General features: G+C 36.0%; 2 protein-coding genes across 2 annotated transcripts in view; one reads left to right on the forward strand and one right to left on the reverse strand.

Annotated features, from left to right (window-relative positions):
• Positions 1-6,074: 6,074 nt before the first annotated feature.
• LOC149410423 (facilitated trehalose transporter Tret1-like) lies at positions 6,075-12,838 on the forward strand. Its single transcript, XM_089648637.1, has 6 exons — positions 6,075-6,307; positions 7,027-7,350; positions 8,685-8,817; positions 9,366-9,586; positions 10,590-10,790; positions 12,561-12,838. Exons 1-6 carry the CDS (start codon positions 6,095-6,097, stop codon positions 12,777-12,779), a joined length of 1,311 nt encoding a protein of 436 aa, XP_089504763.1. The 5' UTR covers positions 6,075-6,094; the 3' UTR covers positions 12,780-12,838.
• Positions 12,839-14,517: 1,679 nt separating this feature from the next.
• LOC149410424 (uncharacterized) overlaps positions 14,518-24,240 on the reverse strand; it is a 41,385-nt gene continuing 31,662 nt past the window's right edge. Inside the window, exons 19-21 of the mRNA XM_089648638.1 lie at positions 20,817-21,037; positions 17,157-17,357; positions 14,518-15,037 (exon numbers count right to left, since the gene is read on the reverse strand). Coding sequence (XP_089504764.1) covers positions 14,819-15,037; positions 17,157-17,357; positions 20,817-21,037 — 641 coding nt within the window. The 3' untranslated portion in view covers positions 14,518-14,818. The remainder of the gene's footprint in view (positions 15,038-17,156; positions 17,358-20,816; positions 21,038-24,240) is intronic.

The raw sequence follows: 24,240 nt of genomic DNA on the forward strand, positions 1-24,240 counted from the left end.
TGCTGGTCGTCAAATACAGAGAAGGGCCAAAAAATATTCCCCCAGCATTTTTGAATGGAGAACCTCTCATAATAGTAGAAACAACGAAATATTTAGGGCATATCATCACCAACAACTTAACGGATGACGACGACATCGACAGGCAGAGGCGAGCACTGAGCATAAAAAGTAACATGCTTAGTAGAAGATTTAGACTCTGCAGCCCGAAGGTGAAAAGGACGCTATTCTTAGCTTTCTGCACTACCTTGTATACGTGCGAGCTGTGGGCCAATTTCACAAAGCGTACCATGGAAAGGCTTCGGATTCAATATAATAATGCCTACCGCATAATGTTCGGACTTCCAAGGTACGGCAGTGCCTCCTCGATGTTCATGGAGGGGAGAGTTCCCGGCTTTGCAGCCCTAATGAGAACCAGGGTAGCAGAAACGAGAGGAAGGATCAACAACTCCAGAAACGTCCTCATCATCGAAACCCGCCAGACCTCAGGATCGAGCATCGAAAAACATTGGAGAAAAATATTGGCCCCCATAATTATCGCTCCGATATACCAATAAGCTTACAAGAAATGTAAATGTCTTATGTTATCACTCTCCACTCTATTTATTTCCTTTTACTTTTTCTTATGTTTTATTTGTTTTATCATACTTACATTTCATATTTTATTTTATTTGTACCTACTTATCTCTGTATATAACATTGTAGTTATATTTTATGGAATGTGTGGGATTGCACTCACCTCCCCACATTCTGGAATAAACAATTATTATTATTATTATTATTATTAGGCTGGTAATACACGAACTGCTTCAAGCAGTCGATACTGACAGCTTCAAGCACTGACTACATAGTTTTCAAATTAGTAAAAGTTCATCTATATTGAACATAGAATTCTAAAAACATTCCGCGAATTCCCAGCCATATTGAGCCCTGGATTAAATACATCGTCATGGCACGGCGCGGCGCTACTTCCTGGGATGGGATATGGCTTCCTCCATAAAAATATAGTCCACTGGCTGCGGTCCCTCACCATTCACCGGTAGTCCTCAACTCTTCAGTCGTTTCCTTTCTGCGCCTATCCTCTTCCACACAGTCTATCCACCTCTTCCTCGGTCTATCTATAAGTCGTTTTCACCGGGACATCCACTTGGTCATAATTTTCAGCGTCTAGTTATCTAGAAATTACTTATTTTCACATTAACTCCACACAGAAGGCCTTAAAAAATAATTTTCCAAAGGGCCTATGCCATCTTTTCGGATACTTTGTGAAAGGTCTTCTGGGGGTTAGTGTGTCCAGGCGTGACGGCCATACAGTTTAAGGTGCGTCTCCAGTGCAGTGCAAGGTGCATCTCCTGTGCAGTACAAGACGATGGGTCAAGAGATTCCGGCAGGAGAGGTCAAGGGTCTCCCTCAATAGGCCTCTCCTAATCCGGCGCTACGCAGTTGGTGGAGAGAATCCTCCGCGGCCCAGATCTGGACAAACCTCACCCAGTGAACCCGGGTACCCCGCGTAAGTCACCAGACTTAGCGAACCACTTAGACAGAAGCCTTCGCCGCCAAGACCTGGACAAACCTCATCTCATGAAACTTAGCCAACCACCTGGGGTGACCTTTTTATAGAGGTGTTGGTAATCGAATGAAGGATCCCGGGGCAGCGGTACCCATACCCGCCTCCCAATTCATTAGAATTTAATTACAACATTCATCTTGATGATGTGATTTGGGTCGCGTCAAATAGAAGCTAATGTTTGCACTGTCACATACTATCTTGTTATGTCTGTATCCACCAAAACGTCGGATCCGTGATTGCCCAAATGAAAGCACGAGCTAAGATAAGGTTTTTCTCAGTCTTGTCTTAGATATCTTTTTCTTCTTTAATAGGCAAACAAAATAAATTATTACATATCTTAAACAATATTTCTGTATTTGATTAAGATAGTGTTTTGGGTTTGTTAGATACCTAGCCAAATTCATTCCGGTTAATAGGTATGATCATCGTAGTTGATTATATCGTACATACGGCAGTGAGCCATGGAAATTGGCAGGGGAGGGATGAAAGTAGACTGATTGCTGTCGAAATAAGATCCCTGAGAAGTATTTGTGCTAATTCCACGTATTACCGTGTGAAAAATATGGAAATTCCCAAAGAAAGTAAGGCTGAGGTAAGCGTAATGAATGAGATTAAGTCAGACTTGATTAAGCTTTGATGGTTTGGGTGTGAAGCGAATGACCGAAAAAAGGAAGAAAAAAAGAAGAATATATTATGACGCGAATTTGAATGGTAGAAGTCAGAATAACAGAAAATTATACCTGAGACGTTTGCATGTGAATGAATCAAGGAGAGTGTGTCAAGACCGAGTTGTTCGGCCGTCCGTCCTACCCATTCCCCCGCAGGGAAACGGCGCGGCGTGATGGTTTACAAGAACCAATTACATTTCTTAAAATATGGATCGTGTAAGCTACACTTGGATGATCTGTGATCACAAGTTAATCTATAACACTAATGTATACAATAACATCGTCGCAAGAACACCGTCCTGCACTCTAGGACACCTCTACGGTCTCGGAGTGATTCTGCTCGCTGTTCAACCCTTTGTGTCGCTAGTGGTCACCGTGGACATCGCGCGCGCCGCTAGTCGCGGGTTACTAGCCGGCAATTATAAATAAGGCAAGTACCTACTTGAAAGACTACAGTTAATTATTATTAAAAGTGATGCACAGTTTTCATACATGCGCAGTTTTCCATGAAGTGATGAATCATTTAAATTTACTGAATTTAAAGATAAACGGCGTCATATGCGCCTCACAATTTTTACCTCATATGGGTGTTCTAAATTTTTACCTGGCTACAATAGTCTGAGAGGCCTTGCATTTTTTTCCAATACTTTTTTTTATTTTATTTTTTATTAACCAATATACATATAATACATAATTAACCAAAATATATAATATATAATATTAGTGGTAACAATACCTCCCTAATTGAGAAATTCTCGTGTTTAGGGAGGGAGCACTATACATACTTATCAGTTGTTACAATTTGGATGCATAAAGGACTACTTTTTTTATACATAATGAAAATATAAGTTGCAATATATATATATATTTTTTTGTACATAGGTAATGAAATTCTTTTTTTATACATAATGAAAAATATAAGATGGCATTTGTTTTGTACATAATGAAATATAGGTAGGCACATCGTAACACATACAAAAAAAAAATAATAGTAAAATGTTTTTTGAGTTTTTGTTTAAAAATTTCATAATTCCTCTCGGATTGTATTTCTATAGGGAGTTCGTTAAAGCATTTTATTGCTGAGTATGTGTAATGATGTTACAACATACACACATTAAAAAATATATACATTTAACAAAAAAAGGTAACTAATGGGAACCCACTAAGCCGCTGCCTGTGTTATGCGAGAAATACAAAAAAAAATGATAAAATAAAAATAAAAATACACTTGTCAAATAAAGTAAAATACAACATCCAGCAATAAATATTGCAAAATTTTGAAATTTTTTAATATCACAAATTCATTCATATATATGGTAATCAAATCAAATTTGAAAACATGTATAAATATATTTCTAGTAAATATAATCCCGCAAATAAATTTAATTTAATTAATTATTTCACAAATTTTAATTCATCTTTAATATATGGTATAAGTACGACTATATGTATTTTTTTGTTAATACCGCACAAGAATCACAACTGCTCATAGCTCCGTCTGGAGCCAGTGAGACTATGGCACCCTTGGTGTGTGTTGTGGGGCTGGAGGTAGTGGACAGTTGAAGGAGATGGCGAACAGGAAGGTAAGTACCTATTATTGTTAAAATCTCATCGGGAGTTCTCCTTCTTATTTCAAATTACTGGAATAGTAGTATTAAATTTAAATAGGATAAACAAAATTGTACGAGTACCATAATAAATTATTATTTAATAATGTTGCTAACAAAGCCGGATGAATTATTTTATATAACTTTGTTGTGAAGATTAAACCATTTAATGTCCTATCTAATACTCTAATATTAAAGATATATGATTATACATATTTTATTTTTAATATTAATTCAAATTACGTAAATGCTGAGTTTACATCACTGTAATGCAGCTCTTTCAACGTTTCCACGTTGTCACGCCGTATTTACTGTATTTTAAAAACGAGATAACGTATTCCAGTAGCAGTTAGACCAAGCACCGAACAGCAGCCGGCCTCACAAAGTTCTCGGAAAATAACATTCAGTGAATAACGATAACTATTTACGATAACTGTTGGAAAAATGATGAAGACTGAAAAAGTAAGAGAAAAAAAACAGTTTCCGATCAACCAGGTTATTGCTGCCGTAATATGTGAGTATGTATTCTATAATTAAGTCAATTTTAATATTTTGAATACAAAAACATTTCTTAATATCAATAATGGTTGAGATCCACTCTGGTTGCGATGCCTTAAATATATATATAGTATATATATACACACAGTTGCATTAAAATAAGCAAAAAGAAAAATGATAAATGAATACACAATTAAAATTAGAGGTAGCATCACTGATCCCTGTGGAATCCTCTCAGTAGTCCGCGCTGCACAGTTTTGAAGCCGGGAGTCACATGCATGCCCAAGAATGATGTATTTTAAAATGTTTCATTCTGGTATTAATCTCTGTTTCATCTCTTTAACCTTTTGTAGTAGAGGTTTTCAAGCCACGTGCACAAACACAAATATATCTGGACCTATTTCCACATTATAAATTTTTCTCCGTGTCAATACATGTTTTAGTGGCTTACAGGCTTCCGTGCCATACAGAAGAAGAGAAAAAACCCATCAACGAAACATTGCGATTGTTAATATTAGGTTTAGGTCTCGGTTACAAAAGAGTTTTGTTGTAAGACTATAAAGAAATCAAAAATTGACAATAATAATATAAATATAAACTTTTATCATCTTATATCAGAAAATACCAAAATACCATATATTTAGTAATATGCAGTCTATTGCGGTTTTACTAAAAAACGTGGCGAAAATTTTATTCAATTGATTAACAACCGTGTATGTGAAAACCTTATTAATTGAAACGTAAAATAGAAACGGGCATAAAATAGCTAATGGAAAGATACATAAGACATAATATACACTGTACTTATCCAGTCACATGGCGTAGTTTATCTGTTGTGCAAACTTCAAATAATAATAATTTCTCACCGAATTTCCATCGAGTTAAATGTTCTATAATTTGGAAGATGTCGTAAAAACGAATACCATTTTAGAAACAAGATAAAATTACCTTTTAGATTTTGTATTCTAAATATACATGAACACTTAAAAAGCGCATTTATTAATTTCAAACATGAAAATTTCAGTGAGATCGAAATTCAAAGTACACAGAAGTTTTATTTATCAAGTTTGCAAGAAAACTGTCACACCACTTTACAACTAGTTGGTACAAAAAAATTTAAAGTTTTTTTGGACTTGTTCTTTATTTCATGAAAACAACATTAAATATTAGAAATGTTTAACGCATTGCTTGCACATTTTAAAACGTGTATTTCTTCGATACATGGTTAGCAACACGTGCCTTAGGTATTAATGTTATAAAAAAAACATACCTGTAAAGAATTTATAGTAAAATATAGACCCTAAAATTCAATTTGAATAAAGGGATAACTTTTTAAACCTAACTTTATGGCATAACATGAGAGTTGGTTTTTGCAAATGCTAAAATTGACGAAAAATAACACAAATAAGTTGTAAATATGTTGAATACCACAAATGTAATAGTAAATTGAAAATTTTATGAACAAAACATAATCTGTGAAGATATTTCGATAGACTTATAAACAGCTGTCAACCGTTGTTTTGGCGCTTGAAGAATATTTTATATCCCTCAAAAAACAATTTTGAGTTAATGTTATTTATTGTTCTTACCAACCCAAATTCTAACTTTTAAATACTTTATATACTGTGTAACAAAATCACCGTTTAACGAATGTGGAGTGGTTTTTTTTGTTAAGGCTCTAAATTTTGTGATCTAAGTACTTAAATTTGTTTAATAAAAAATTCTCAGGTAACATTGGAGCCTTGAACTCCGGCATGGGCGTGGGATGGTTATCTCCCGCCCTGCCGCAAATGCGAGCCGAGGGTGGTCTGCTTGCCCCGTTGGATCCTGACCTAGCCACCAACCTGGCCTCTTGGATGGCGGGCATCTTCGCGCTGTCAGGCCTATTCTGCACGCCGCTAGTGGCCTTGTACACGGAGACCCTGGGCCGCAAGGTCTGCGCCATGACCGCTGGGATACCTTATGGGGTAAATATCTGTACTCGCTTTTTTAATTGAAGATGTGGCGAGGGAGTGACGGAGAATGCAATCCAATCCAAACCAATCGTGACCTTAAAGAGATTTACCCTAAATGTTTGTTTGTTCAAAATCTTAAATCTCCGAAAGTTCTGAACCGATTGCTGCGAATTTTTGTCACAATGTTGCATTCTAAAACGTGTGTGTTTTTTTATATGATTATATAGAAGACACCTATGACAGGTTAGAACATGTTTTTAAAAACAGCGCCATCTGTTGGACGTAAAAGCAACAAGCGCCATTGTTTCTCTATCTGCTCAAAATGGCTGAGCCACAGCAACATGGTCACTTCACAGGGTGAAGTGACTAATAATAAAATTATAATATTTTTTAAAATGCAAATGTAAAATGTAACTCATATTATTTTATCACAATAAAAATAATTACGACTCTGTTTCCCTTAGATCAAAAAAAAATCTGCATTAGTTCAATAACCTTTTGTCGACACGTTGACAAGCTTAATGTAGGGTGTAAACGGGTTTGAAAACCCTTCAATATTATTTTATGATAAATTTTTGGTTAATTATGTTGTAATGCGTTTCCTCCTTCTTTAGCCAACATGGTCCCGATGACACTAGCAGGACCTCATTTTCATGATTGTTGATTTCCTTATCAATAAAATATTTCTTATAATTTTAAATAGTTAATATATTAGAAAAACTTTTTTTCAGATTAATGCCATCATAATCCTCACATCCGACAACGTATACCATCTGTTGTTCGGCCGCTTCATGATGGGAATCGGCATTGCTCTAGCACTGGGAAACATCCCCTCCTACGTTGGAGAGATCTCGGAAGACCGCAACCGCGGGGTACTGGGCGCCATGCTCACCCTGGGCTATACCATCGGGATCACGGCCTCCTATGTCGTGGGCGGGTTCATCTCTTACAAAGCCGGCGCGGTGATGCTGTTAATCTTTGCGGTTCTGAGCTCCGTCTTATTCCTGTTTGTACCAGAGTCACCCTTTTGGCTTGTGCGGAAAGGAAAACTAGAAGTGAGTGAGAAAAAATAATTTTATAAACACGTGGTAGATAAGAAAAATAACTGGTGACCAGAAATCAAAACCAATACGTTGAGTTACTGCAAATGGCTATATAGTCGTGTTTTATGACTAGATATTAAGAGCCTGGCGTTCTCCCATCGTCATCTGGGTCAGATAGCCGTAAGACTCGTCAGCACCACGCGTGTCAAGTTTTAACTCGGCTGTATCCTCGCAGAATTGTGCACATAACTCTGTTTCGGCACATGCTTCTTGCTACATCATCCCGTCAGACTTCTTCTTTAGTATTTTCTTCATAGTCCCGTCAGACTTCTTCTTTAGTATTTTCTTCATTGCTGAGAATCGTGACCACCATTCCAATTTCCAATGTGACTAAGCCACCTCCACTCCCCGTGATCTGTTATTCTGACTCTTAACATTACCTAGCTCAATATTTGATTCACTTGGTAGTGCCATGTATTCCTTTGTGAAAATTGAAATTCCAAAGTGTCGAATAATTTGTCTGATCTGAACTGGAAAATTAGAAGTGAGACAGCCTTTTTACTAGATTAATCATTATATATGTCGTCATTTGGAGTGTAAACATTATTATCACTACCATTATTGATAAATGTTATTTGTATAGTTCATTTTTGCCTCTTTAACAAACATATGTTTTTATTTTTGAAGAATAAATTGACCTTGGACGGTGGACTTTAATAAAAATTATTTTATTGTCTTCTTGAGAATTGCGTATCTTTCTATTTATATACATTGTTACATTTTATTAGGTGTTTGAACTAGCATCGTTAAATTATTTTTATCCTCGGCTAAGTAATTAATATGATGTGTGAATAGATAGAGTCCTACAACAATAGAATTTTGATAGTTTTAACAACTACCAAATTTGAATAAATTATTTTTATTTACAGTGATATTTCTGTTTCTCGTGCTTACCACTTTGCCAATAACGATGAATTACACAATATATATATATATGTATTGTAGGCAGACAGTTGTTAGCCTATTTCAGATACCATGTAATTATTATGGATATTTTTGTAAATCAAACCGAATGGAGATACAAATATTATAGTAGATGAAGAAGAATATCCAAACGAAACATGAAACAGAACAAAACACAGAATATATAAAAAGGTGACGGTCGCAACTGGGAATCAAACCCAGGATCTCTGTCTTAGGACTGTTAACGTCTCCATAGCCGAGTGATTAAACATATTTTTATCTCCTTCTTCGATGATAAAATATAACATTGATGGGTATTATAACCATCAGAAGTTATTCCCATAAATAAAATATTATAATTACGAAAAATCTGTAAATTCCAGAAAGCTGCCGAATCTGTCGCCTGGCTATGGAGAGCAGATCCAAACGACCTGGCTGTAAGAAAAGAGCTGATGAGACTTCAGGAGGCCACCAAGGTGGAGAACCCTTCCAGGATACAAGCCGCCAAACAACTCGGTGAGATATCATTCACATTTTCTTTTTTTTTTATAATTGAAGACAATATTAGTGATTCTTAAACAAAAATTTGAAACGGAAAAATCAGAAAAAAGATACTGTCACATCTAGGACTTGAATCCAGATCCACTGCCTTTCCGGTAGCTTAGTAGAACGTGCCCCGGAAAGACAAGGGTCCTGGGTTCAAAAGGTAGGGCACGCTCTACAAATGCAAGGGTTCAAGTCCTAGATATGATCTATTTTTTCTGATTTTTCTGTTTGAATTTTTCTAAATAAAGAAATTATATATATACATATTATATATTAAATATACTAATTATTATATTGAAATTCCGGCCCTAAGAGAAATATAGCGTGCAATACGGCTATTACTTCAGCATACATAAACACAAACTTCACCACAATCTATATTTCTGCCCTGACGATAGACACCGTGATGCTGTCTGAAACGAGAAAGGGAAGGAGCAACACGTCATAATAACCCAAAAATATAGTATAATATGGATAATAATGATTCCACTTCTGATGAAATTTATGATCAATTCCAGTCCTTTCGAAGCCCCTTCGTCGTGGCTTCCTGCTCTGTGTCATGTCCATGGCAATCCAAGGTTGGATGGGTATGATCGCCGTGCACAGCTACTCCGTCTCCATCTTCCTGGAGAGCGGCGCGGGCAACCTGTCTGCGGAGGGGGCGGCTGCGATCTACGGCTGCATCCAGATCATGGGAGCGCTCAGCGTTACTTCACTGATCGAGCGATCGGGAAGAAAGGTACGTGACATTGTTTGTTTTATTTTTACCATACTGGCAGTTTTATCTGCGAACAAACTAATTATTGTCTTTTCTAAGACTCTAACGTTTCATGATATGACTCACGGACAACTGACGCGCTGGTGTGCTTATACGTAATGCCAAACCCTGCATGTCAGAAATAACATATGGAGTCACAAAACTTGTCTGCAAATCAATTTGTGTTTTTATTGTGGACCGTAATCAATATTTGACAACTGTTGGGTAGCTGTGATTAACAGTTAGAATTGGAAAGGGTTCTGACTTACACTTGGTCTTTGATACATACGTCTTGTTGAAAATCGATATTACGTCCTTGAAGGTTACTGCGATGATCCCTGTGTAGCTTCCGTAATAGACTCGAATTAAATGCACTGAGAGAAAACCTAACATCTAAACTGTACTGGTTTTCTTAATAGATAGTAAATTATTGCAATGTCACTAATGTAGGTTTGTAGGTACTCCGCACTGTCAGACAGGGACAGGTAAATGGGTAATTGGAAATTGGGTGGAGTAATGCATCAACATACGTTAAAGGGAGATGAATATATTTGCGTCAACAACCACACCCACAAAAAGAAACTTAAAAATCTGTCTCACTGGCAAAAGCACGAAAATGGCAGTTTTATCAGCTGTATTAATTGACTCCCATCGCAACAAATCATTTCCATGGATGTGACGTAATTTGCGAAAAATGGGACAATTATTCAAAATTTCTGTAACGACGAAATTCCCACGGGTTTCATACCGGCAGACACATTTTAAGGCATTCAAAAAGTCCATTCGGTTCGATTAGATGAAGTAATTTGGTATCCCAAGTGTTTTTTTAAAGCTCGTTCACTCCCAAACGAGGTACTGGAAGTGGAAGCTGGTGCTCATGATCATATTTCACTTTGCTGGTCATAACACTCGTACGTTTTCGTTACATGCAAACTTAATTGAAATATTTTCTTGATAATTGATTTCTTGAACTTTTCTTTTGCAGGTTTTAATGGCGAGTTCAAGTTTTCTCGTAGCATTCTTCATGTTTATCATGGGAACCTACTTTCTCTTGCAATCTCAAGGAGTGGACCTAATCTCATATCAGTGGGTACCAGTTGTTGCACTCTCCCTCTGCGTGTTTTCCTACACCGTCGGCGCTGGTTCTGTACCATTCATTCTGATATCTGATCTATTAACTAATGAGGTAAGTGGATGAACTGAGGCGCCATATTAAATAAATAAAACTTTTCTGTTTTATGGACCCCACGTCGATAAGAATAAATGAACATATTGAAACAATTAATAAATTTATTCTTTTTTAATAACTGTGGTTTCTGTACATGAGAATGCACAGCGAACACATGGTTTCATGCAGCATAAAGATTTGTTCTCATAAATTCTTCGGTAAAGGCGTACAGAATTATTTAAAGATAGTCCTCTTGGAATATGTACCATAATTTTTTTGGTCGTCACCGCGATCTAATGAGGCGAATTGGAATAGTTGAATGAATTTTTAATATTTCAGATTTTAAATATTTTCGGAGTTTCTTATAGTCGGTATATATAGCAATGTGTACATTCCGATTTTATAGGATATTGTTTGTTAATCTCCGTTAGATACGATCTTGTGAATATAGAAATATATTGGACTCTAATATACAGAACCGAGCTGGAGAATGTGTATAAGAATTTGAGTGATATTGGGTTGTTTAATGGTTTAGTGACTCGATACAGAATTCCAAAAAGATGATATTTATTTATTTAAATGCAGGTAACTCCATTAATGGAGGACTGAACGCAGTTGGCGCTAACAAAAAATTGTCCAAAGAAGCGAAGTTAGCAGTCCACAATGGAGTGCTGGTACCTACCCTGATGTATGGAAGTGAGGCATGGAACTGGCAAAGAAAGGATGAAAGTAGATTGAATGCTGTTGAAATGAGATCCCTGAGGCGTATGTGTGGTAAAACCATGTATGATCGTGTGAGGAATGTGGATATCCGCAAAGAGTGTAAGGCTGATGTAAGCGTAATGAGTAAGATCAAGAAAGGGACGCTTAGATGGTTTGGGCATGTAGAGCGAATGAGCGAAGAAAGGAGTGTAAGGAGAATATACGATGCAAATGTGAATGGTAGCAGAAGTCGGGGACGCCCGAGGAAGACATGGCACGACCAAGTGAATCAGATACCCCTGCGGGGAAACGGCGTGATGGTTAGTTAGTTAGTTACTCAGTGGTTTTACGTGAAATTATTATGATACAGTTGAGTTAACTATTTGTTGTTGTAACAATAGTAGAGCAAGTACCTACACGGTGTTGATTTAAAAATAAGTTATAAGCATAACACATGAGTTAAAAATGTATGAAATAACACAGAAATCACAATTCTTCTCAATATTTTAAAAAATAAGCAACCAGCGTAAAATGAAAGATAAATTGTAAAACGAAATACAAAAAATTAAATTAAAATAAAAAAACATCAATGACCAATCTAGGTCTGTGAAGTGGTAAACTCTTTCGTTTAATTAAAGTATTTCTGAAGGGTTCGTTTCATTAGTAATACGAAATCATTAAGCATGTCCAAATGTCTAAAACAAATTCCAAACCTATTACTAAAAGTAAGCTTTTGAAATATACGTGCGAGAGATTTGCGCTATTTTGTCCTGAGGAGAGATTCCGGTTCAACTTAACTCAACTCAATAGGAAAAGGAAAATTTTTCTTTTAACTTAAAATTAACGAATTTTTTGCTGTCATCCGAAAAACTGGAATTGCATCTAAAAAATCGTTAATTGTAAGGTTAAATACAATTCTGCTGTCATTCAAGAGGACCGGAATTTTAACGTCAAGGAATATCCCTTATCCTCAAGTAAACTGTAATCGCCCCTCGGGACCGTTAATTCTTAATAATACATACTTAATTATCTTAAATAATTAGTACCTAAGTACACTCATGTTTCTGTTTGATTTTTCACGTGCAGGTGCGCAGCGTGGTCGGTATGGTGGTGGTGCAGGTGATGTTTATCAACAGTTTCCTGTCCCTCCGTTTCTTCGCCCCGGCCGTGCTGGCCTTCGGAAACCACGTCATCTTCTACTTCTTCGGGGCAGCCGCGACCATCGGCGGTCTTTCCACCATCTTCCTCATACCCGAGACTAAGGGCAAATCCATGCAACAAATCCAAGAACTCTTGAGTCGATGAGCTTGAGTTGTCGAATAAATCATTGTGATCTTTGTCGGTGATGTAAATAAATTATAATGGAAAAGCTGGTGCGGCTATTAAATAAATAACTGAAAATCAGATTATATTTTTTAATAAAGTAATAATAATAAAACATTTATTTGCAATATATCATTAGTTTGTTACACATATCCACATCATATTTAGCAATATGAAGTTAGATTGAAGGAACTAAGATTAACTAAAAGAAATGGGCGACTTGATTCAGACTTTCAAAATTTTATCTGTTGCCCTGGCATCCAAGAAATCTTCTCCACCAACAAAAAAAATTACAAAAAAAAACTCTCATAAAAATTTACAAAACATCTTTTGCATCCAATCCTAGGAAACACAAATTGCAAATAAAGTAGTGGAAACATGGAACAAACTTTCACAACATGTCATTGATTTTACTGATATGGATTCTTATTTAGAGGGTGGAAAAGATTAACTTTTTTTAAATTTAAAACAACTCATTTTAAACTTATCCACAAAAATGACTTATTGAAAAAAAAGGTAACTGCTCAGCTGTACGTTTAGGACCCGGAATGGAGCTGCTTTTCCGCAGTAACCGGAAAATATATATATAAACAATATTTATATATTTTATAAATACACAAATAAAATAAAATAAAAATTCAGGGGAAATCAAAATAATTTACATTAAAATTAAATCAAATAAAATTGATTTTAAAACATACCCACTTGAACGATTATATTTACCATATTTTTTAATTGACACCATTCCTCAAAATATTAATATATATAAAACTACTTAATACGGTTGAAATTCAATGAATTCATCTAGATTTTACCGTTTTTCCTATATTTTTACGTAAAATTGGCATAGTATGCCAATACTATCTCGATTGTGTATGTTTTTGAAATTAATTTTATTTGATGTAATTTGAATGTAAATTATTTGTATAATTATTAAAACACAAAATCACTAATACTAATAGGTAGATGGTATTGTCTCAATTGTGCTGCTGACTGCAATTAACAACCATTCCCTTCAGAACTTCTTGAACTACTACTTGCTGTTTCAGTAAAGATGAGCGATGAAGTATTCTTATAGCACGATAAAGGCCAGCACCTTTTGTCGTTTCTATGATTGCTCATTTACTTAAACGTCATATTTTGGGTAGAAATTTAAATTCAGTTCAGCTGGTTTCTATTTCAATATTTTATAAAAGTGTTATTTAATTCAAGATTTAATAATATACAGATTCCAGAAGTCCTTATTTTTGGAAAAACCTTTGTCTTACAGCAAGTACTTACAACATTTCGACAATACGAGGACAAATTACAACAGGTAAAAGAATGGTTACGCGAAGAATATTATTAACACCTCGTTATATTATTAAGTTACCTCAAAGTTACGTATTCGGCAACTATAAAAAAAAAACTAACTAACTCACTTCCATACATCAGGGTAAGTACTAACACTGCTTTGTGGACTGTTAACTTCGCTTCTTTATAAAAATATCTGTTGGATTATATTAATATTATATTATATTTTATAAAATGAACATTTTGATTGAATATAAAATGCAACAATAAGTAGACAGTAAAAGAAACAATCTAAATACTTTATGTAAATCATAAATTAAAGACAGCATTTAATTGCCCGGCAACTCATCGGCAATCAGTTAGAACAGTAACATTTTTGTACCATTTAGTTACGTCAAATATACACATCTTTGTAACAGCTTATAACACGCCCAACATAATTACAATATAATACTTCGTTAAGTAATTCACTGCATTAAGTTTTTGTATTTTTTTGACTTCACCAGAATTTCATTACGTCTACCTCACTGGCAATGCAACTAAATATAAATAATGTAGACCAAAGACCAATAAATAATATCATAAAGACATATTATAAATAAACAAAAAAAAATCATGGAAATTTGACTTTATCACACGTTTTATCCAAACTGAGGTAGTGGTAATACCTAATAAATAAGTAAGATTATAGAAAGACTTCATATTATTATACACTGGTCAAGGAGACATCATCTATTTAAGATCTCCTGAATTTCCTCTGTGGATTTTCCTTTGGTCTCAGGCAAGAGAAGGATGGTGCCGAGACCGCCGAGGGTAGCAGACACGCTGAAGAAATAGAAGATGGAGTGACTGCCAAAGGCTGCTGCGGCTGGACCATAGAATCGGAGAAGGATGAAGGTATTGATGAACAGAACTTGCACAACGACCATGCCAGCAACACTACGAACCTGGTGGACGACAAAATAAAACATGTATTAATAGACAGGCTAAACTATTGTAGATAGCTGGCAGTGTCGGACGTCAATCGTGTAAAGTCTAGGTCAGAGGTTCCCAAACTTTTTTGCCCCGTAGACCACTTGCCAAATATTTTTTTTTTCCGCAGACCCCCTGCCTGCTGAATATTGAATTTTCCTAGAACTATTAACGTCCCATGTGATAATCATTTATTTTTTTCGTAAAAAGATTCCCTTCCCTTGCCTGCCCTACAACTGGGTGGCGATATAGTTCCTCTGTTTTTGCATTGTGCTGACAGGGGCTCCTTTGTGATGTATTACACCAAATGAAAACGAATTTCTTTCTGTAGCTGGCCCTACAGAATTGCCCCTTAAGTTCTTTGTTAGCGCTTAATCCGATCAGTTCTTCTTGCCATATGATATCCGATTCTTCAACATTCCATGTCTACAGTCAAAATGTCTTCAAACTTAGTTTTGAAGTCTATGTGAAGTACATCTAAATATTGAAAATCATCATTATCCTGGACGTTTTTCAAAAACAAGTTGGGGAACTAGGAAAATTCGCGGCTTCCAATGTGCAATGTTTTGGATCAATATATTAATTCTGACGACAAAAGGAACGTAGACATAAACAACTTTACGATATGTAAACATACAAATATCAAATAAGTAATTTCTCAGTCTATTATAAGTATTACGTAAACTGTGTTATTTGTGTTGTGGTGTATTGTGTCATTTACGGAACTCCTAAATATTGAGTTGAGGTAAATGGGGGTCCACTCGTATGTACCCCCATTTGAATCTCGTGGACCCCCAAATTTTTTTCTTTCTGACATAGACCCCCAGCAAGCCGATATCGACCCCTGGGGGTCCATATAGACCACTTTGGGAACCTCTGGTCTAGGTCAATGCATAAAACTTCTCCTTTTGTATTGAATTGTTTTATTCATTTTGCAACTTAAATTTATTGAATTCAGGAATGTGGTATGAAAAGTGGGACACATAATTTTATGTTTACATAAACGACCTCCTACAAATGCTCAACGATTCAAGAATTGGTTGCCATATCTACGGACAATGCTTCAATAATATTAAAGCGAATAGAAAACTTGTGCAAATATGCAAAGAGTACACAAACTAACATCACTTGCTGTACAATTTCAAAAAATCAGTCATCGTCGTGTTCACACATAACAAGGAACCACTAAATGTTCCACATCGTGTCATCATCGTGGCTGCTTCCGAGTGGCTCAGCTCTCCACTTAATGAGCGATGGATGGAGACCTTCCTAATGGGCGATCATTTAATTTAACTTTATTTTTTCTTATTCACTTTGAATGCTTTTTAATGTTATCCTTAGGTAACTACCTTTTAAATATATTTTTATTTGTCATTGTTCTTATTTCTGATCATGCAATATGTCAGACTGGGATCGCACTATCCTCCTAGTCCTAAAATAATAATAAAATTTAAAAAAATATATATATGGCTTTGAAATTATTATTTGCGCACCTCCTGTAAAAGCCATATCTATGCAAGTTTTTGGTTTGTCTTAAGAATTTATGAAGGTATCCACATACGTATTGGTTTTGGGCTCGGGCCCGACATTTTCGGTGTCATTATTTTTGAAATTTCGCGTTTTAAACTTTTGTCCCATTTTTGTAATAAATATAGTTGTATTTTTCCAACACGTATACGTCATTTAGGCAATTGCAGGAAAATTCAAAGCCTCATTACTTTTAGTTTTAAGATACACATTTAACGTAAAGTGAATAGTAAAGTATTATTTATACACTCTTCTTCAAAACGAAACTTGGTTTACGCGGTTCGGATAATTAGTCTCCGAGATAATATGATCCTGCATATGGATACGAGTCGAATCCGGAATGTCGAAAATCGTGAGCGTACTGGGTATCGATTCTATAATCCAGACCTACATACATTGCTCGACATTCTTATTCCTGAGCCTCGTCGAAGGTAAATACTTACATACACCAAATTTCAAAAGTCATTCCACTCGAACAAAAAGTGGGTCGAACCACTCGTTATTCGAGTGGAATAACTTCGTCGAGAATCGAGTCCCTTTACACTAGTATCACAGGTCATCGCTTACCTCATTAGTGAGGAGATCCGAGATGAGGATGAAAGGAACCGACCCAGCGCCGATGGTGTAAGTGAACACGCAGAGGGACAGCGCGAGCACCGGGAGCCACTGCACCGCGCTGAGGTCCACTCCCTGTGACTGCAGCTGGAGGTACAGACCCATGATAACCATGCAAACCGCTACTCCGAAACTCGAGCAGGCCATAAGAACCTGTACGTAGATAAAGATAAATAAAATTAATTTTTCAAATAAGCAAACACATTGTGACTTGACATTTTAAATAATAAAAACACTTTGTTTAAAGTCACTTTATTGAAATTTTTAAAGTCTGCCGGTTTCGGTACCTCCGTACCATCATCAGGACTGTTATAAAAATACTAACAAATACAGAATAATACACATATATATAAACAAATAGTTGAGAGAGAAAGAGATAGAGAGAGAGAGAAAAACAGAGAGAGACAGTATCAGTTGCGGGAGGGAAGTGGGGGTGGGGAGTTAGGGATAACAGGAAACATATTTATTATAGGGCTGAATGTTAAATTTAATTGATTATTGATGATTTCAGCCTTTGAATTGACTGATTTTTTTATTTCCAACGCTTCCAAATTGTTAAGTCGTAAACCTATCTCATTTTTGTGTGTACCCGTGTCACGGTTAAAAGTGTGATCTTTATTAATTAGATGTTCTGCAAATTCTGAAAATCCCGAACTGGTTAGAAATGTTAGGTGTTCTTTTATTCTAGTTTCTATATTGTGTGATGTTTGCCCTATGTAGAATGCTGGGCATTGGCTGGGCTGGGAAACCGGTAGACTTTAAAAATTTCAATAAAGTGACTTTAAACAAATTGTTTTCCTTTTTTATTATTTATAAATAAAATTATTCTCATTGTTTGTCCATTTATCATAAACCCTGGAAACAAAAGTGCAATGGTTGAATTCTCCAACTCTTCAAAACCAGATAAATCAGCAAAGTTCTAATTTCATTATTGTTTTAGAAAAATATGGTTTCAATTAAGAAAAGGACCAACTTTCAAATGTTAAGAGCGACTTAGTTCTATTTGCCATAGATAAAATTATGTTTAGAGTAACATGGTTCCATTTGCGTTGTACCTATTTCGAGCTCAAACGCTTAAGACAACAAAGTTTCATCTGCAAGTACGTGAAACTGAGAAAATAAAAGAAAGATGAGATTTACGAAAAAGTAGGCTTAGGTTTTAGAATATTCTATGAAAGAAACATGGCATTTATCCAAAAATAAACTAATAAATAATAAAATAAAATATTCAGGTAGAACCCCGTTGCCCAGAGTTAGGCCGATTTTCAAAATAAAAAGGTTCTATCTCTATTTTACATAGTAGTTAAGCTAAATTAAATTTTCTTTATGCATATGATTTTCAAACCTAAAGAAAATTCAAGAATAGGCCACTTTCATAACATTTTCTTATTTTTTTAATTTAGGCAAAAGTTCTAATACATTATGTATCATTTTAATTGTATTTTTGAAACCTCGAAAATTTCTCGCAAAGAAACGCTTACTCGTTAAACGCTTCCACCTTAAATGCATATCCGCCCATACGCAATACTCTGCCCATAAACCAATGTAACGAAACACTTTCTCACTAAATGGTTATCCGCCCGTCCTCTATTGACCGCCCGTAAACCATTCAAAGAAAAGCTTCCATCTGCCCCGATTGGCCGCTCGTAAATCGATGAAAAGAAACGCTTATTTCCTAAACGCTTTCTCATTAAACGGTTACCCATTACCCACCCGTACACGATTGGCCGCCGGTGAACCGTTCCGAAAAAGGTTTCCACCGTCACGCGATTGGCCGACCGTAAACCGATGCAAAGAAACGCTTATTTATTAAACGCCTTCTCGATCGCGTCTGCCATTGGCGCCCCAAAAACAGGGCATAAAGTCATCTTTGGGGATGCTGTGTGGGGGGGGGGGTATTTTTAGGGAAAGGAAGCAGAGGAAGTTCTGGAAGGAAAAAAGTATGAGGGGTAGGTGGGAATCTGGGGGTCAATGGGTCGAGTATTCATCCCCATTTTTTTCCCCACACAGGAGGTCCTTAGGAGAGGGGTGGGTAGGAATCTGGGGGTCAGTGTTTCCAGGAGTGACGGACGTATGAATCCATCCCTCCCACTGCGATGTAAGGCGTTGGATGGTTAAGTCCATTTATGCAGATTTTTTTGTAGTGCATAACGTTATGTTTAAACGGTTTCTAGGAACCGTTTATTTTGGGAAACTGGAACGCTTTCGGTTTTTTGAAAAAGAAACCGAATCGCCCACCTCTAATGCCATGAGCTAAAAAATACGATTTTTGGTTATTTTAATATTAAAAAACTATTATTTTTTAACTACCTATAACAACGGAGAATCAAATTTAACAATAAAATACATAAATTCAACACCCAAAATAGTTTATTCACTCCCAAAAAATTCGTCAAGCCGTCCTCGAGAAGATTTTACTACCAGAACGTCAGAAGTTTAAGGACTAAGCTGAACGAATTTAGGATAAACGCTCCAATTTTTCACACGATATAATCGCTCATATGGAAACCTGGCTATAACCGTCAATCCACTGAGCGGAGCTTGGTCTACCTATCATCAGGTCTACCGGCTTGACAGAAATATCAACACCAGTTCCAAATCCAGAGGTGGAGGAGTCCTTATAGCAGTCAGCAACAAAATGTCCTCAGAACTGTTAAAAACCAAATATTGTGATGTCGAAAAAATTTTCATTACGGTAAACGATAAAAATCAAAATTACATTATTGATTGCGTGTACATTCCTCTGTCAGCTAATTTATATATATACTCGTATATATATTTATACAAACATAAAAATCATTCCGAAGATATCGAACTTTTAAAATCAAAATATAAAAAAAAATAAATTCATAATTTTTGGAGATTACAACCTTCCAAATTGTAATTTCTACTGTACTGGTTCCCAATCAGTTACATTATGCGAAAGAGAAATCGTTGATATGTCAATATTTCTAAATCTCACCCAATTTAATAATGTACACAATTTGAATAATCACCTCATCTTGTTTTTTCAAATGAAGAGGACATAATAATTTTGTAAAACAATTTTGGAATTACGCAGTCTATGAAAAATGATGATTAGCAAACCCTCTAATAAGTGTTATGAAATTAAAAGAGCCAACGACTCCCAAAACGTAGCTCACCTATTTGCCGACTTATTTAAAAGTGTTCAGTTAAAAGTGTATGTCCGTCACTCAATAATAGTCAACGATTGCTCGCCTAGTTTTTCCTCGGATCATTACTTAAATTTAACTAATATAATAATTGAATATAACGATGTACTGACTCAGCTAAAACAACTGGATCAAAGCAAGAGCGGAGGTCCTGATAATATCCCACCTGTTTTCTTAAATAATTGCGCCACTACTCTTGCATATCCACTACATTTTCTTTTAAAGCAGCCATTAAAAACGGAACACTTTCCTGAAAAATGGAAATACCTTTTCCTCACCCCGGTATTTAAAAAAGGAGGAAAAAATGAGGTGAGCAATTATAGACCGATCTGCCTTTTAACTATTCCAAAATTGAATTCTTAATTATATAATTTATAATTGTTTCGCCATGAAACATAGCTGGTAGCCACGTCGCAGGGGCTACCTATAACCTACGTACCTTTCTTCCTGATCGTTCAATGAGCGAAGTGACAGACATCGCCCCCGTGATCTGTATGCACCCGTACACGGCGGCCGCCCCTTCCGCCGACAGTATGCCCGCTCCGCTCTCCAGGAAGATGGTGACGGAATAACTGTGCACGGCGATCATGCCCATCCAGCCCTGGATGCAGATCGCCATGAGGCACAACAGGAATCCACGTCGCAAGGGCTTCGAGAGTACTGGAATTGGTAAAAAGAAAGTCAGCAGTAGGATCGAGTAAGCAATATCCAAATTGCGCATGGCATGGTAGAAGGATACTGTCATAGGGCTAGTGCATCGCTACGAAGCATATTTCAGACTACGATTATATGTATTTTTGATTGCCCGTAGGCCTTTTACAATCGTATTATAGGTCGAACATAATAAGGTTAAAGGAGTAGGTTGAATACAAAACCAATATTACAAATGTAATAGTAAACACTTAAAATTACTGAAATATAAAAAATGAATATTTTTTTGAAATATCACTTCGATTCAACTTAATTCCTATAAAATACAAACATTTACGTCGGGGAGATGGAAAATACTGCATTACGTTTCCTTATTTTCCAAAATTCAAAATTTCACCTGTTTTGACAGCTTCGACCGCCATGTGTTTGATCTGACGAATGTCGTAGAGTAAGTTTTATGTTAGGAAATTTTTATTATCGAATAACCTAATTTTTGCCTATTTTTTCGTTTCGTAGGTAAGTTTTCGTAAGTCGTATCTTATAGTAATATGTATACCTAGTATGTACACATTACTGCCGCCATAGATGAAACCGCAGTATCCTTCTTGAGTATCTCAAGGACGATGAAGTGTTTTAACTTATGACGGCATAAGAACACTTTCCCAATACAAGCGAACACCTAAAATAAAAAAAATAATAAATAAATTTTGGACAATTTTTATAGCGCCGCTTTTGTGAGTTATCACCTCAGGGGCGCTTTACAGTTGATGCAGGTATTAAAAAAATATATAAATATTACCAAAATAAAGTGAAGTTAAGTAAAGTAAAATGAAGAACAGGAACCGCGTCCACCAACAGTGCCAGCACGAGGTTCGTCATCCGTTCAGGTATGTGTCTGCTGCTAATATAGCGCTGACATGTGTCTGCTGCTAATAAAGAGTGCTGACACAATATCCTCACATTGATAACAAATATTGGCAGCACCGCTGTGACGTTCGACGAAGATAGAAGATGGAGACTCTGCTGCAAGAATCCTAGGTGGTGAAGGAACTGTACCAGCTGCTGCAGCGAGAGAGACTACCGCGTCCACCAACAGTGCTAGCACGAGGTTCGTCATCCGTTCAGGTATGTGTCTGCTGCTAATATAGTGCTGATATGTGTCTGCTGCTAATAAAGAGCGCTGATACAATATCCTCACATAGATAACAAATATTGGCAGCACCGCTGTGACGTTCGATGAAGATAGAAGATGGAGACTATGCTGCAAGAATCCTAGGTGGTGAAGGAACTGTACCAGCTGCTGCAGCGAGAAAGACTACCGTGTCCACCAACAGTGCCAGCACGAGGTTCGTCATCTGTTCAGGTAGGTGTCTGCTGCTAATATAGCGCTGACATGTGTCTGCTGCTAATAAAGAGCGCTGACACAATATCCTCACATAGATAACAGACCTTCACAGCACCGCTTTGCAAAATCACCTCATTCTAGTCTATTTTAGTCTCTCTAGTCACTTCTTAGCTATTCATGCCACTTAGTGTATCCTCTCGACCCTTTTAGACTCTTTCCTGGCTCTAATACCTAAATAAAATCCAGCAAAAAAATTACAATTTTTTCTATTGTCGTGATCCGACGATTTCATATCTCTGTCTCAGACCTTTAGGGCTCGCTTATCGCAGGCTATCATAAGCAAAATCTTGAACCCAAGTCAAAGTGAAGTGTATGTGTGTCATCTGTAACAAAATACATAAACAAAAACAGAAACAAAAACATTAAATAAAATATCTTATCTGTTTTCTAGGTAGATATCCTCGGTTGAAGAGGTCCCGTAAATCCCGACACCACTTGACACTTGAGGGGTCAGGTATAAAATCTTCGACTGCATTGAGAATCTTTGTTCTGGCTTCACTTTCAAAATTTAATCGGTTTAATATGCTATAATAATTGCAAATTCCGGTAGAAGTTACGCGCATTTCGTGAAATAAAAAGGTAAGCACTATATAAAACACGGATGCTGAACATTTTTCAGCAATCTCTTGACAAGGGAAACCTTCTGAAAGGATTAAACAAACCGGAGCGGTTAAAACACGTCCGACAACACTGGAATATATAGCATATATTCTCTTAGTGAGGTGTTGACAAAGCTTAGTTAAACCAAGTGTTAGCCATTCAAAAAATGAGTGCCAAACGTGTCTAGAAATTTTGAAAAATTACCCATAGGTAGGTAGGTGAATACATCCAGAATATATTTATTTTGTTATCATGCAGGATGGAGAGATTTTAAATACAATACGTCTATATGTGTATATTTTGGCAGTTCGGTGAAATCGCGCCAGTGGGGAATGATACGAATAGTTCGTGCTATGGTTGTCACACTGAAGTCGAGTAGATTTAACATGGACACAGAGGGCAGTCGATGAAGTTATTCAGTATTTAAAAAAATATAAGAATGTCATTAATCGTTCTCCGGGTAGGAAGTAGCGGTAGTTTTAGATAAGACATTATTGCTTTGTAGCAGATATCATTTACAGGTTTTCTCAACAGGTTTCAGATTGTTGTAGATATAGTATTCCGTGAGCGGTAAAAATGCATGTGGCGTTTAGGAATAATTTTATTTCTAACTAGTTATTTTGTTAATAATAAGTGCAATACTAAAACATTTTATAATCTTGAAAAGCTAAATGAATATTTCTATTCTACCACGTACCTTTCATAATTTACATAGGTTTAGTGAGGTTACATAATATTTAAGATACTTTGGCGTTTATTATATAATTTATAGCCTAAAGTAGCTTATTCTTTTAAAAATTTAATTAAAATCAAATTTAAGAATGACATCAAATTTAATTGTTACAGCTGTTTCGGCTTTCAAGGCCATTTTCAAACTGTCCATTTTCAAAACTATCATTTTCAAACTGTCCATTTTTAAAAATACTTGCAGAACTTAATAATTATATTATTAAATTTGATTTTAATTAAATTTTTAAAAGAATTAAATGGAGTTCTACGAATTATACGAACAAAAAAACGATAAATAAAGTAGCTCACGTCCATAATAGGAATTGAAACTAAAAATATTCAGGTTCATTGGGTATTTTGACCTCACCCAATATCATATTGTGTATTTGTGAGTTTCAGACAACTCAATCCACATTCCTGGCGACATGCGATTTGAAATGTACATGTAGAATTTTTTTATACCCGATATGTAGACTGC

The sequence above is a fragment of the Hesperophylax consimilis genome, chromosome 28 (genome assembly GCF_061612785.1).
Source record: "Hesperophylax consimilis isolate HC1 chromosome 28, BYU_Hcon_1.0, whole genome shotgun sequence".
NCBI lineage: Eukaryota > Metazoa > Arthropoda > Insecta > Trichoptera > Limnephilidae > Hesperophylax > Hesperophylax consimilis.